The sequence below is a fragment of the Nomascus leucogenys genome, chromosome 17 (genome assembly GCF_006542625.1).
Source record: "Nomascus leucogenys isolate Asia chromosome 17, Asia_NLE_v1, whole genome shotgun sequence".
In the NCBI taxonomy this organism is placed as follows: domain Eukaryota; kingdom Metazoa; phylum Chordata; class Mammalia; order Primates; family Hylobatidae; genus Nomascus; species Nomascus leucogenys.
In genome coordinates, this window is record NC_044397.1 from 72,330,206 (window position 1) to 72,346,106 (window position 15,901).

General features: G+C 45.0%; 1 protein-coding gene and 1 non-coding gene across 2 annotated transcripts in view; both read right to left on the reverse strand.

Annotated features, from left to right (window-relative positions):
- LOC100606653 (probable C-mannosyltransferase DPY19L1) overlaps positions 1–14,298 on the reverse strand; it is a 48,927-nt gene extending 34,629 nt beyond the window's left edge. The window contains exon 1 of the mRNA XM_030795621.1: positions 14,113–14,298. Coding sequence (XP_030651481.1) covers positions 14,113–14,298 — 186 coding nt within the window. The remainder of the gene's footprint in view (positions 1–14,112) is intronic.
- Positions 10,365–10,497, reverse strand: LOC115831045. Its single transcript, XR_004026593.1, has one exon. It is a non-coding gene; the product is annotated as a small nucleolar RNA SNORA31 (small nucleolar RNA).
- Positions 14,299–15,901: the final 1,603 nt, after the last annotated feature.

Consider the following 15,901-nt stretch of genomic DNA (forward strand, 5'->3'; position numbering starts at 1 on the left):
AAATGCTGACAGTGACATGGACAATGAAGTCCAAGATGAGGTGGTCTCAGATGGAGATGAGGAACTGGAGCAAAGGTCACTCTTGCTATGTTTTAGCAAAGAGACATTGGCATTTTGTCCCTGCCCTAGAGATCTGTGGAATTTTGAAGTACAGAGAGATGATTTAGTGTATCTGTCTGAAGAAATTTCTAAGTAGCAAAGCATTCAAGAGGTGCCCTGGCTTATTCTGAAAGTATTCCATTATGCATTCACAAATAGATGGTTTGAAATTGAAACTTAAGTTTAAAAGGGAAGCAAAGCATAGGTTTGGAAAATTCATAGGAAGCAGAAATTTGGAAAATTTGCAGCCTGACCATGTGGAAGAAAAGAAAAACCCATTTTCTGGGGAGGAACTCAAGTGAGCTGCTGAAGTTCACGCAAGTAACAAGCAGTGAACTGTTAATAGCCAACACAATGGGGAAAATGTCTCCAGGGCATATCAAAGACCTTCAGGAAGCCCTTTTCATCACAGGCCTGGAGGCCTAGGAGGGAAAAATGGTTTCATGGGCCGGGCCCAGGGTCCCACTTCAGGACTCTGTGCAGCTTCAGGACTTGGTGCCTTGTGTCCCAGCTGTTCTAGCTTGAGCTGTGGCTAAAAGGGGCCAAGGTACAGCTTAGATTGTTGCTTCAGAGGGTGCAAGCCTCATGATTTGGAAGCTTCTATGTGGTGTTGGGCCTGTGGGTGTGAAGACAAGAGTTGAGCTTTGGGAACTTCCACCTAGATTTCAGAGGGTGTATGGAAATGCCTAGATGTCCAGGCAGAAGTCTGCTGCAGAGGTGGAGCCCTCATGGAGAACCTCTCCTAAGGCAGTGTGGAAGGGAAATGTGGGGTTGGAACCCCCATACAGACTCCCCACTGGGACGCTGTCTAGTGGAGCTGAGAAGAGGGCCACTGTCGTTCAGCCCCCAGAATGGTAGTTTGCACCATGCAGCTGGAAAAGCCACTCAACATCAGCCCATGAGAATAGCTACAGGGCTGTACTCTGCAGAGCCACAGGGGCAGGGATGCCCAAGGCCATGGGAGCCCACCCCTTGCATCAGCATGCCCTGGATGTGAGACATGAAGTCAAAGGATATTTTGGAGCTTGAAGATTTAATGAGTACCCTGTTGGGTTTTGGATGTGCATGGGGCCTGTGGCCCCTTTGTTTTAGCCAGTTTGTCCAATTTGGAATGGGAACATTTACCTAATGCCTGTACCCCCCTTGAATCTTGGAAGTAACTAATTTACTGATTTTATAGGCTCATAGGTGGAAGGGACTTGCCTTGTCTAAGATGAGACTTTGAACTTGGACTTTTGAGTTAATGGTGGAATGAGTAAGACTTTCGGAGACTGTTGAGATGGTATAATTGATTTTGAAATGTGAAAAGGATGTCAGATTTGGGAGGGGCCAGGGCGGAATGATATGGTTTGGCTTTGTGTCCCCACCCAAATCTCATCTCGAATTGTAATCCCCATGTGTTGAGTAAGGGACCTGGGAGATGATTGGATCATGGGGGTGGTTTCCCCTATGTTGTTCTCGTGATAGTGAGGAAGTTTGCATGAGATCTAATGGTTTTAAAGTATGACAGTTCCGCTTTGCTCTCTCTTCCTTCCTCCTGCCACCATGTAAGATGTGCCTTGCTTCTCTTTCACCTTCTGCCGTGATTGTAAGTTTCCTGAGGCCTCCCAGCCATTCAGAACTGTGAATCAAACTTCTTTTGTTTATAAATTACCTAGTCTCTTGTAGTATCTTTATAGCAGTGTGAGAACAGACTAATACATTCTTCTATGAACTTATACATCTACAATTGTTCAAGCACCATTTTTGAAAAGACTATCCTTTCCCTATTGAATACCTTTATTAAAAATATTGACTATATATAGGGTCCAGCCCTACAGGGTCAGTGGGTTTTTCTCCCCATTTGCGGAGATGAGAGATTGTAGAAATAAAGACACAAAACAAAGAGATAAAAGAAAGGACAGCTGGGCCTAGGGGACCACTACCACCAAGACGCGGAGACCAGTAGTGGCCCCGAATGCCTGGCTGCACTGATATTTATTGGATACAAGACAAAGGGGCAGTGTAAGGAGTGTGAGCCATCTCCAATGATAGGTAAGGTCAGGTGGGTCACATGTCCACTGGACAGGGGGCCCTTTCCTGCCTGGCAGCCGAGGAGGCAGAGAGAGAGAGGGAGAGAGAGAGACAGCTTATGCCATTATTTCTGCATATCAGAGACTTTTAGTACTTTCACTAATTTTGCTACTGTTATCTAAAAGGCAGAGCCAGGTGTACAGGATGGAACATGAAAGTGGACTAGGAGCATGACCACTGAAACACAGCATCACAGGGAGACGGTTAGGCCTCCAGATAACTGCGGGTGGGCCTGACTGATATCAGGCCCTCCACAAGAGGTGGAGGAGTAGAGGCTTCTCTAAACTCTCCTGGGGAAAGTGAGACTCCCTTTCCTGGTCTGCCAAGTAGCTAGTGTTTTAACTTGACACTGATGCTACCACTAGACCACGGTCCGCTTGGCAACGGGCATCTTCCCAGACGCTGGCGTTACCGCTAGACCAAGGAGCCCTCTGGTGGCCCTGTCCGGGCATAACAGAGGCTCGCACTCTCGTCTTCTGGTCACTTCTCACTATGTCCCCTCAGCTCCTATCTCTGTATGGCCTGGTTTTTCCTAGGTTATGATTATAGAGTGAGGATTATTATAATATTGGAATAAAGAGTAATTGCTATACACTAATGATTAATGATATTCATATATAATCATGTCTATGATCTAGATCTAGTATAACTCTTGTTGTTTTATATATTTTATTATACTGGAACAGCTTGTGCCCTCAGTCTCTTGCCTCGGCATCTAGGTGGCTTGCCACCCACAACTATACAGGCCAGGCACTGTGGTTCAAGTCTGTAATCCCAGCACTTTGGGAAGCAGAGGCAGGCGGATCACTTGAGGTCAGGAGTTTGAGACCAGACCAGCCAACATGGTGAAACCCTGTCTCTACTAAAAATACAAAAATTAGCTGGGTGTTCACACCTGTAATCCCAGCTACTTGGGGGGCTGAGGCAGGAGAATCACTTGAACCTGGGAGACAGAGGATTCAGTGAGCCAAGATAGCACCACTGCACTCCAGCCTGTGCGGCAGAGCAAGACTCCATCTCAAAAAAAAAAAAAAAAAAATATATATATATATATATATATACTATACATATGTATGTGAGGATCTTTCTGGATTCAATTATATCCCATTGATCTATGTCTATCCTTATGCAGTACCATGTTATCTTTATTTATAATAAAACTTTGGAATAGTTTAGAGTAAGTCTCCTTTGTTCTTTTTGTAAAAATTGTTTTGACTATTGTAGGACCTTTGCTTTTCCACATAAATGTTATAATCAGCCCATCCATTTCTGCAAAAAAAGAAAAAAAAGCATAGTGGTGGTTTGATAACAATTGCATTAAATCTGCAGACCAATTTGGAGAGAATTACCAACTTACCAATATCAACTCCTCCAAACTATGAACATGGTATGTTTCTCTCCTCAGATCTTTTTAAATCTCTCTCAGCAATGTTATATAGTGTACAGTTCTTATACATCTCTTATTGAATTTATTACTAAATGGTTTTCCTTAATGACACTGTTAATTTTTTTATGGCTGGGCACAGTAACATAATCCCAGCACTTTGGGAGACCAAGTGGGCAAATTGCTTGAGCCCAGGAGTTTGAGACCAGCCTGGGCAACATGGCAAAACCCCATCTCTACAAAAACTATGAAAATTAGCCGGGCATGGTAGCTTGTGCCTGCCGTCTCAGGTACTCAGGAGGCTGCAGTGGGAGGATTGATTGAGTCTGGGAGGTTAAGGCTGCAGTGAACCACGATGGCACCACTGCACTCCAGCTTGGGTGACAGAGTGAGACCTTGTTTCAAAAAAAAATGTTTTTTAATAGTTGATAGTACATACAGTGCAGTTGTTTATTAACTTTTTTTTTTTCAGAGATGAGGTCTTGCTCTGTTGCCCAGGCTAGCCTTGAACTCCAGGGCTTAAGTGACCCTCCCAACTCAGCCTCCTGAGTAGCTGGGACTGCAGGCATGAGCCACCAAGCTTGGCTTATAGTGGTCTTTATCTTCTAACCTGGCTAAGTTATTATTTCTAGAGTTTTTGTTTTGTTTTTTTGAGACTCCTTGAAAGCCATATGCCTTTTCATTTTTCCTTAAACTATTAAGGGTTAAATTTTTTCTTTTTCTTGTCTTATTGCCTCAGTTAGGACTTCCAGTACAATTGTGAATAGAGGTGGTGAAAGCTGATATCTTTGTTTAGCTCCTGATGGTAGGGGGAAATTTTTCCATCTTTCACTATTATACATATTATCTGTAGATTTTTCATAGATGTTCCTTATCAGGTTGAGGAAGTTTCTTTCTCTTCCTAATTTGGTGAGTTGTAATCATAAATGGGTCCTCTAATTTGTCAAATAATTTTTCTATGTATTAATCCATTTTCACACTGCTATTAAGAGCTACCTGAGAGTAGGCAATTTATAAAGAAAAGATGTTTAATTGACCCACAGTTCCACGTGGCTGGAGAGGCCTCAGGAAACTTACAATCATGGCAGAAGGCAAAGGAGAAACAAGCCATATCTTACATGGCGACGAGAGAGAGAGAGAGAGAGGAGAGAGATGAAGGAGAGAAGGAAAGAGAGAGAGAGAGAGAGAGAGCGAGCACAAGTGCAAAGGGGGATGTGCCACACTTTTAAACCATCATATCTAGTGAGAACTCACTATCACAAGAACAGCATGGAGAACTGCCCCCATGATCCAATCACCTCCCGCCAGTTCCCTACCCTAACATGTGCGGATTAAAAATTCCACATGAGGCCGGGCGCAGTGGCTCCCGCCTGTAATCCCAGCACTTTGGGAGGCCAAGGCGAGCGAATCACCTGAGATGGGGAGTTGGAGATCAGTCTGACCAACATGGTGAAACCCCGTCTCTACTAAAATACAAAAAATTAGCCGGGCGCACAGGCGTAGTGGTACATGCCTGTAGTCCCAGCTACTCGGGAGGCTGAGGCAGGAGAATCGCTTGAACCCGGGAGGCGGAGGTTGCAGTGAGCCGACATTGCCCTACTGCACCCCAGCCTGCTGACAGAGCAAGACTCCGTCTATTAAAAAAAAAAAAATTCCACATGAGATTTGGGTGGGGACACAGAGCCAAACCATATCAGTGTCTATTGGCACAATCCTATTATTTTTGTCCTTTATTCTGTTAGTATGGCATGTGATTTTCTGATATTAAAGCAATCTTTTATTTATGAGATAAACTCTACTTGTTTATATCCTTTTTATATGTTAGGAAGTTTTTTTTTTTTAATTCCAACTCATTTGATGGTTATTTGACAAATCCTTTCATCGTGGTGTCAGAGACATTTCAGTACTAATTACAATTCCAAAATAGTTGCCTGAATGACTTTACTGAAGCTAAATTTTTCTTCATGACCTATACACTCCTTTACATAGGTTTGGTTCAGTTCTGTGCTTGTTATGTGCCACACACTGTTAGGTGTTGAAGATAAAGAGGTAAATAGGGTAGACACAAGCCCTTGTCCTCACAGCAGTGAAGACAATCAAAATGACAATACAGTTTGGTGTTAAGTAATATGAGGTACATTTGAAATTTAAACAAAAGGAACCAAGATAGAATTTTTGTTAAAGCCTCCTGGAGGAAGTTACATGAAGTGTAAATTGAACTTAACCAGGGTTACCATATCATTTACCATCCAAACAGGCACACTTTTGAGAGTGATAGTGAAAACAAGCATAAACTAGGATGTGTGGTTACCTAAGATTTAACCAGTCCATGGGGAATGGTGCTTAAGGCAGAAAAAACTGTATGAAAAGAAGGCCCATTAAAGTAACTAAAACATTCAATTTGGTCAGTTTGTAAATTGTAAAGAAGGAAATTAGTCCAGAAAAGCAAGCAAAGACCAGATTCAAAAGGCCTTATAAATCAGAAAATAGCCTAGATTTTATTTCAAGGGTAATAAATGTTCAAAACAAAAGCATGACATTATAATTTTATTGAAAAATATCTGATTGCAGTGTGGAGAAAGTGTGAGCAAAGAACTGCACCAAAGAGATCATCTGGGGAGGGAACGGAGAGTGGTATGGGTTTTGGGGGTCATGAAAATGTTACACAATGGATTGATAGGTGCACAACTCTGAATACTCTAAAGATCAATGGATTGTACATGTTAAATGGGTGAAATGTATGGAATGTGAATTACAGCTCAATAATGCAGTTAACTTTGAAAAAGAGATCCCTTAGAAATTTATTAAATTCTCCAGGTGACAGATGATATGGGCTCAATTCATGTGTTAGAAGTGAGGATGAATTCAAGAGATTTGAGAACCTACCAGGCCTTGTGACTGACAGAATTCATGGAGGTGCAGAAGAGGGAAGAGTCGATGTTGACTTTCAAGTTTCTACCTTAGCAAGCCAGTGGGAGATGGTGCCACTTACTGAACCTGAACCACAGGCAGGTGTGGGGTAGAGAAGAGCCAGAGGTTCTTCAGACATGTTAAATTTGAGACCTTTGACATATCCAAGGTGGATATCCAAGGCAGACTCTCAGGTAATGGTCTGGGCTGAAGGGTATCAATATGAGTCACTGTAGTGAACAAGACTGCCTACAGCATGTGTGAATAGAGGAAGGCCAAGATCTGAGATGGTTAGAGGTGAGATCAGCAAGAGGCTGAGAAAATCCCAAGATAGGAAGAAAACCAGGGAAGTATAACATCAGAAGTCCAGTTCAGAGTGTTCACACAAAGTGTTCAGTGTGGATTACTATCATGTGTCAATGAGACAAGTAGCCTCTGAACTTTAGAAAGATTGAAGTTTCAACTTCAGTGGAGTGATAGTTGCACAAACCACTCTCGCCTGGGTTCAGTGGAGAATTGCGGTTCATCAGAAGACAAGGCATGGAACAAGGTTTGTGAAGGGGAGAAGAGGGAAAGAGTTGAGGTGAGAAAGATCTTTGTTTTTAAAATGGTTTGGCTGTTTTTCCTTTAGAGAGATTAAAAATATTGAAGAAATGAGCAGGCTGCATAAAATCAGCTAGGAATGATCGTTTAAAAGTTAAGGTATGGTGGTGGCCGGGTGCGGTGGCTCACACCTGTAATCCCAGCACTAAGGAAGGCCAAGGCGAGTGCATCACCTGAGGTAGGGAGTTCGAGACCAGCCTGACCAACATGGAGAAACCTCATCTCTACTAAAAATACAAAATTAGCCGGGCATGGTGGTGCATGCCTGTAATCCCAGCTACTCGGGAGGCTAAGGCAGGAGAATTGCTTGAACCCGGGAGGCGGAGGTTGCAGTGAGCCGAGATTGCTCCATTGCACTCCAGCCTGGGCAACAAGAGTGAAACTCCGTCTCAAAAAAAAAAAAAAAAGTTAGTTTGGCAGGCTGGGCACGGTGGCTCATGCCTGTAATCCCAGCACTTTGGGAGACCGAGGCAGGTGGATCACAAAGTCGGGAGTTCAAGACCAGCCTGGCCAAGATGGTGAAGCCCCGTCTCTACTAAAAATACAAAAAATTAGCTGGGCATGGTGGCGGGCACCTGTAATCCCAGCTAATGGGGAGGCTGAGGCAGAGAATTGCTTGAACCCGGGAAGCGGAGGTTGTAGTGAGCCGAGATTGCACTACTGCATTCCAGCCTGAGCGACAGAGTGAGACTCCATCTCAAAAAAAAAAAAAAAAGAAAAAAGTTAAGGTTTGGCGCCAGGCACAGTGGCTCACGCCTGTAATCCCAGCACTTTGGGAGGCTGAGGCAGGCAGATCACTTGAAGTCAGGAGTTTGAGACCAGCCTGGCCAACATGGTGAGACCCTGTCTCTACTAAAAATAGGAAAATTAGCTGGGTGTGGTGGCGGGTACCTGCAGCCCCAGCTAATGGGGAGGCTGGGACAGGAGAATCGCTTGATCAGGAAGATGAAGGCTGCAGTGAGCTGAGATCATGCCACTGCACGCCAGCGTGGGTGACAGAGTGAGACTCCGTGTATGTCTGTGTCTTCACATGGCATTCTCCTTTCTGTGTGAGTCTCTGTGACTCTTCCTCTCTTATAAGGACACCAGTCATATTGGATTAAGGTGCACCCTAATGACTTTATCATAACTTGATTACATCTGCAAAGACCCTATTTCCAAATAAGGTCACATTCTCAGGTACCGGGGTTAGGATTTTGGCATATCTTTTTGGAGACACAATTCAACCCATAACAGCTGGGAATATCTTTCTTACATTTATTTGCATGCCAAGTTCTTTGTTAAGATTCAAATCTCCTCTCAGGTTTTCTTTCCTGCAGGAAGAATTCTGAAGATGCCTTGCTCCCATTTCCATCTTGGTGGCATCATCATATCACATTGAAGTTATATTTTTATATGGCTTCTCCCCTATTGGACTACCAGCCCCTCAAGGCCAAGGATATTCATATATGCCTAGGGCAAAGCCTGGTGTCTAATAGATGATATTCAAAGCAGAATTTAGATTTTGTGTGTGTGTAGTTTAAATCTATTTTTTCTTTGTTGCGAGTTCTTGTTGTGAAAAGAAAAATTATGTTTTCCAAATCATATACCCTGGAAGCACCCAAAAAAGATCGATTGGCATGTAGAAATAATACATTAGAATATCTATTTACATATTTTATCTCTTCCTTTAAAAGCTTTTGTCAAATGTGCATTATTATGTTTATACTATATTTGTACATAGTACAGATATAAAGTCTAGAAATATTAATAAGCAATCAATAAAATTAGTAAATAAATACAAATATTGGCAAATGCTAACATATATCTCTATGTTTCCCTTTTAAATGACAATTACTAATTTAAAGTGGCTTCACCAGGGTAGGCAAAAAAAAATCACATTTGCAGAAACACTCAGCACTCTGGCTCATATTCAAATGACCCATCCTCTTCTCTGACCCATCAGAGCTTCAACTCCTGTTGTACTGAGCCTTTGGTTTTAAAATAATTAACATTTTCGGCCGAGCGCAGTGGCTCATGCCTGTAATCCCAGCACTTTGGGAGGCTGAGGCGGGCAGATCACAAGGTCAGTAGATGGAGACCATCCTGGCTAACATGGTGAAACCTCGTCTCTACTAAAAAAAAAAACAAAAAACAAAAAACAAAACCAAAAAATTAGCCGGGCGTGGTGGTGGGCGCCTGTAGCCCTAGCTACTCGGGAGGCCGAGGCAGGAGAATGGCGTGAACCCAGGAGGCAGAACTTGCAGTGAGCCGACATTGGGCTACTACACTCCAGCCTGGGTGACACAGTGAGACTCTGTCTCAAAAAAAAAAAAAAAAAAAAATTAACATTTTCCACTCCAGCCTGGGCTATAGAAAGAGACCTCGGCTCAAAAAACTAATAATATTTAAGAATACCTGAGACTTAACACCTCCAGGGATACTTTTGTTTTTTTTTGAGACGGAGTCTCACTCTGTCGCCCAGGCTGGAGTGCAGTGGCACCATCTCGGCTCACTGCAAGCTCCATCTCCCGGGTTCATGCCATTCTCCTGCCTCAGCCTCCTGAGTAGCTGGGACTACAAGCACCCGCTACCATGCCCGGCTAATTTTTTGTATTTTTAGTGGAGACGGGGTTTCACTGTGTTAGCCAGGACGGTCTCGATCTCCTGACCTCGTGATCCTCCTGCCTCGGCCTCCCAAAGTGCTGCGATTATAGGCGTCAGCCACCGCGCCCGGCCACCTCCAGGGATACTTTCATAAAATTTTTCTTGTGAAAAATGTCAAGCATTGACACAAATAGGAGATTAGTAAAATAACCCCCTGCCTGCCCACCACCCAGCTTCAGCAATGAACACTCAGACAATCCTGTTTCGGTCACTCCCCACTCCCACCCCCCTGTCAGTTACCCGTCCTCCCACATTATGATTTTTCAAAAAGGTTAATTGAAGTATGACGTACATACACATGTATACATATACACAGGCACAGAAAAGCATATGCTATAAAATTAAAGCACAGTGAATTTTCATAACCCCAAACCATTTGTGTAAATGTAAATCTCAGATGCCCACCTCGTCCTATCTACTGGTCACTATCTCCACCCTCCACCCCACTCTCCTCACCTCAACAGCATGGGTTTGTGATTTTCTTTTTGCTTTTGTACTTCATGTAAATGAAATCATACTCATCCTGTATTATTTGAAGCTAATCCCACAATCATATCATTGTATTCATAAATATTTCAATATGTGTCTCCAAAAGATAAGAACTTTAAAAAAAATGACCACAATACTTTTATATAATTACATTTCTACCCTCTGTATTTCCCTATTCAATCTGGGCTGCCACAGTCAGACAGACAGAAAGTGTAAGTTCACTTTTTTCTTGCATCTACAGGGGAAACCTTAGCAGCAGATAGTAATTATTCTAGTCTGTCAAATAGATGCAAATATAATTGAATTTTTAAAGAGATGTGTTGTTAATACCAACATATCACTATCTCTGGGAATGAGTGGAGGAGATAGTTGTGAGGGTTGTTTACTGCCAGCAGTGTAAGTTGGGGCATGGGGCAGGTTGTTTACTGCGCCATGTTCTCCTCTGCCACTTCGTGAGGTTTTACACACCCCAGATTCAACAGTGACAGGGCTGGGGATCAAATGTCTCCACTCACACCTGTGCTGGTTGCTGATGTTTATTCTTTAGTGTGTTTCTCCTAAGGTAGTTACAGGAAGTCCTCTTTGGGGAATTGGAAGAGCTAGAATTGGGGAACACTGATCCTGGTTGTGACTTCAGGTGAGGATAAATCTGCTTGTCCTGCTGTCCTTGATGACTGCACTGTAGAGGAAGAATGTATCTTTTGAGCATTCATGTCAAGGATCCCTGACTGGAGAAATCCCTCTACAGCTGCACTCAGGGCATCTTGTAAAATGTATAGGTAAAGCAGAGATCTGCTGACGTTTCACTTGTGAGAGACGTAAGTGCCCTTGACTCAAAAGCTCCAGCACCCCGCCCTTGGAAGCTTCTAGAGCCCTTGCCCTAATGTTGGTTCTATTCTAAGTCCATGAATGGAGCCTCTTGTTCCAGTCATGTCAGCCTGTGGAACTCAGTTCTGCCAGATTTTCACAGAAAATGCAATCAGACTAGCATCGTGTGAGCCATTGGCTTAAGGCTGAGAGTGCAAGTCAGAGGCCACACCACCTCCCAGACAGCCTCCTCCAGCTCCAGCCTTCTTCCCCCACCAGAGAGAACTTAGGGGCTCATTCCCTCAGGAGCAAACACATTCCTCTCTTCCCCAGGGTGAGTCGTCCCACTGCATCCTTTCCAAATCCCCTGCCCGCAGACTCTCAGCCAGTTTTCAGACTGACTTGTCAATGATTCATGTTCGAATATTACAGAAGTCATAATAAGTGGTCAATAAATATTTCCAGAATTAAACTCTCCCTGCAGGTTGGCTATTAAAAGAGGAAAGAAACTAACATTTGCTGGGTGCTGTTATATGCCAATCATGATGCTACTGTCTCTCACAAATACTATCTTACTTAATTCTCACAACAGCCTTGTGAAGAAGGCACTATTATCCCTAGTGGGAAAGAAAAGGAAACTCGCTGGATGCAGTGGCTCATGCCTGTAATCCCAGCATGTTGGGAGGCCGAGGTTGGGGGCAGATCACTTGAGGTCAGGAGTTCGAGACCAGCCTGGCCAACATGGTGAAATCCCATCTCTACTGAAAATACAAAAAATTAGCCAGATGTGGTGGTGCATGCCTGTAATTCTAGCTACTCAGGAGGCTGAGGCATGAGAATCACTTGAGCCCAGGTGGTGGAGGTTGCAGTGAGCTGAGATTCTGCCACTGCACTCCAGCCTGGGAGGCAGAGCACGACCATCTCAAAATAAATACATAAAAGGAAATTGATGTTTAGAGGGATGAAGTGATTTGCTGCAGCTGTTCCAGACATCACATCCAGACCCATAATATTCAGTGTCGATTCCTGTGAGTCTCCCTCAAGAGCCAGGGACCTTCCCAGCAGTTTCTGCCTCTCAAAAAAGTCTTCCCCTCAGGCTGCTTCCAGTCAGAAGTGAAGCAGAGAATGAAGAATCTCAGTATTCGTAACAAATATTGTCTCAACGGCTGAAGGGGAGAAAAAAGCAAACACCTCCTCTAACCATCCGGCCCCAACCCTGAGTCTTCAGAGCAGGCCCATACTGTCACTCCATCCTGAGGAGGGTGAGTGGCGATGGGATCTTGGGAGCTGGACGATGGTCATGATCAAGAAATCCATTGAATAGATACTGTTATCATCCCTACTAGATGAGGGGAAACTGGATTTAGTGAAGGACAGTAACATGCCTGAGTGTTCAGTGCCAGACTCAGATTTTGAATCCAGCTCTTTCTGACTCCAGAACCTTGTTCTTCACCAGTGTGAAGCACTCCCGCTGGACTCACACCAGGTCTTCTCCCCTCCTGCCCCAGGGAGAGCAACAGCAGACTCAGCCCTGGCATGACGCAGCTCTGGCTTGACAGGGGTCTGGGGTCCCCACTGAGAGCCCTGGCACTAGGCACAGGGCCACCTGCAGCACCGGGGAGCCTCCGCACAGCAGCCTCTCTTCCCCACCATGTTGATATCAACCTCAGGTTCCTTGCTCAGCTCTTTCATTTCCTGCTGACTAGAGCCCTATCCCGAATGCATGCCCAGCCCCCCAGCCCTGATCTCTTCCTTAACTCTTATGGAAAAAAAGTCAATATATTAATTTAATAGAGTGAAATGAGTGTTCATTTACAAAAGCCAGCCATGCAATCTGCTAGTCAGAATGAAGAGTGTATTGAAACAAACACATACGAACACTCGCCAGAAGAAAGGAAGGGGACAGCACGCCTCTCTGGGAGGCATTGCGTTTCTAGGAAATCCACACAGGGAATCTGAGCTAAGCCACTCTGGGAGTCCAAATATGTCATCATCTGCTCCCCAGCACTCACAAAATCATATTTTCATTATGAACAGAATATGTGTTTATTATAGAAAGTTAACTGAGAAAGGAATAAAGAAGAAAAACCTTTATCATCCTACAACTCAGATATATGCGCATGAGTGAGTGCGTGTGTGTTTACAGAATCGGAGTTATACATTTATTATATACTACAAAGTATATTGCTTATATATTTACAAAATTGGACACACACTCTAAGCTACTTTTTGTGAAGTCATTTTTAATATTTGGATAGTTGTATTGTTTTGTGTAGATCAATATTTTCCAAATTTGGCCGTGCGTCACAATTGCCTGTGGAGTTGAAACATTTTTGCAAATTCCTGGGCTCTTTCCTACATGTTATTGCATCAGAATTTCTAGGTTTAGAAGTCTGCCTTCTTTCCTGGGCACGATGGCTCACACCTGAAATCCCAGCACTTTGGGAGGCTGAGGTGGGTGGATCATTTGAGGTCAGGAGTTCGGGACCAGCCTGGCCAACATGGTGAAACCCCATCTCTACTAAAAATACGAAAAATTAGCCAGGCGTGGTGGTGGGCGCCTGTAATCCCAGCAACTGGGGAGGCTGAGGCAGAAGAAGTGCTTGAACCCTGGAGGTGGAGGTTGCAGTGAGCCAAGGTCGCACCATTGCACTCCAGCCTGGGCAACAAGAGTAAACTCTGTTTCTGAAAAAAAAAAAAAAAAAAAAAAAAAAAAAAAGAAAAAGAAGAAGTCTGCCTTCTTATAGCCCTCCCTGCTGATTCTGATGCAACCCATCCTGCTGTGACCCATTTTGGGAACGACCGGTGTCCTTGTGCCCTCGTAAGCAGTGAGAAGTGGCACCAGGCACAGGGCCACCTGCAGCACAGGGTGAGAGCTGTCACCTTGGAAGAGCCCAGGAAGGTACACCTGGCCAAGTACTCTTCCAGTTCTCTCTTTGAGGGCAGAGTGTTAGGGCAGCCTCCTGGAGCTGACGGAGAGGGATGACCCTGGGAAAGAAGAAAGGCTTATTGAAATGTTTAGGGACCTGGGTCTCCCTTATTTGCATAAAAGGAAGGAATGTGTGACCTCACTGTGGTCATTCTCATAAGATATAGCCTACCTCCCACCTCGGGTCTTCACTTTCTACGTAATACCACCACAAATGGCCTTTTATTTTGGGTGACAGCTCTGCTTCATTCATCTTCTCCAACTCTTTCCTAAGGGCTGGGCCCTGCTGCCTCTTCTGAGTGTCTGTTTTGAAGTGACAACTGGCATTGTGGCCACTCCAGCTGAATGTGGACAGCATCTTTGAGCACCTGACTCAAAGCCTCCCTGGAGGCTTTAGGATTACTCTAGTGACTCTGCAGCCATTTCAGTTTTATGATTCTAATGGGCACCAACATGTTCTCCCACATCTGTCACCAATCCTACCCTGACGGCCGCCTCTCAGCCAACTGACCCCTCTGCCTCTGGTCTCCCTGGACTCCTCGAATGGGTGGACCAGTCCTCATCAGGCGTGTGCAGTCTGCTACCTGGGCACTCACTATTGCTCCGTCCAGCTTTTCTGAGGCTGTGCCTCTGACCCTGACCTCCATCCCCTTCCCACACCCCCAAATAGTGCAGTGACACTTGTCCCAACACCTGGGGCCTGGGTGCCACACTCTCTCTAGAAGCCCTTTTCTTGTCTTCCATTGCCCTCTCCTCAAGACTGTCTGCAAGGAGGCAGGAGTGGGCCACCCTCTTTGTGTCAGGTTTTGGATAAGGGGCCCTAAGGGCTACCATTCTGACCTCAGTTTGGCTCTGTGCTCTTGCCACCCCCACACCCCCATGCATCCAAGTCCCACCACCTGTCGGAACATTACCTTCCTGGCCCCACCCCATGAGAATTGTGGCTCATCAGTGCTCAGTGGCTCCATGGTCCATGCCGAGATCCAGATCGTTTTGGCTATCAGAATGATTGTCATCTTGGTGGCCCCATCTTGTGGTTCATGAACCAAATGTAGACCTTCTAACTTTCCAAATCCTTCAGAGCAGTGGTTATGGGTCTCTACTGTCCAGAAGTGGGGGGTAGGCCCACGTTGTGTGTCTGTGTGGGGAACTCAGGCTCTGCCATGTGACCTGCAGCCCTGACTCTCCCAGGCCTGATTCCCCAGTGACTCCTGCCACCCACTGGCCCTCACTGCTGGAGCCCTGCAGCAGAGCTCCTGGCATTCCAAGTCTTTTTCTGCTGTCAGAGCATTTCTCTCTAACCTTGCTCAATGAATGCTGGATTCAGATCATATTCAATAGTCTCAGACAGAGGCTGAGTAGGAAAGTGGTCCCATAGCGGTCATGACTCAAAAGATATCAGCCCAGGTCCTTCTCGGACCTCCTGATACCATTTCCATGATTAGAGAGTCTCTCTCTCTTTCTTTCTTTTTTTTTTTTTTTTTTGAGACGGAGTCCAGCTCTGTCTCCCGGGCTGGAGTGCAGTGGCGCGATCTCAGCTCACTGCAAGCTCCACCTCCCGGGTTCACGCCATTCTCCTGCCTCAGCCTCCCAAGTAGCTGGGACTATAGGTGCCTGCCACCGCACCCAGCTAATTTTTTTGTATTTTTAGTAGAGATGGGGTTTCACCGTGGTCTCGATCTCCTGACCTCGTGATCCACCTGCCTTGGCCTCCCGGAGTGCTGGGATTACAGGTGTGAGCCACCGCGCCCCTCTGAGTCTTTCTTTTGAAACAGAAGCCATTGACTCTTTTGAAGACCCCACTTAAATACAAATATTAGGTTGTATTAAAAGTAATGGCAAAAACTGCAACAGCTTTTGCACCAACCTCTAATATCTTGAGAGGAATCATGCCTTAAGCCTTTCTCAGGGGGTGACATGGGCAGGACTGGGGCGGTGCTGTATGTACTAGTTGACAGGCA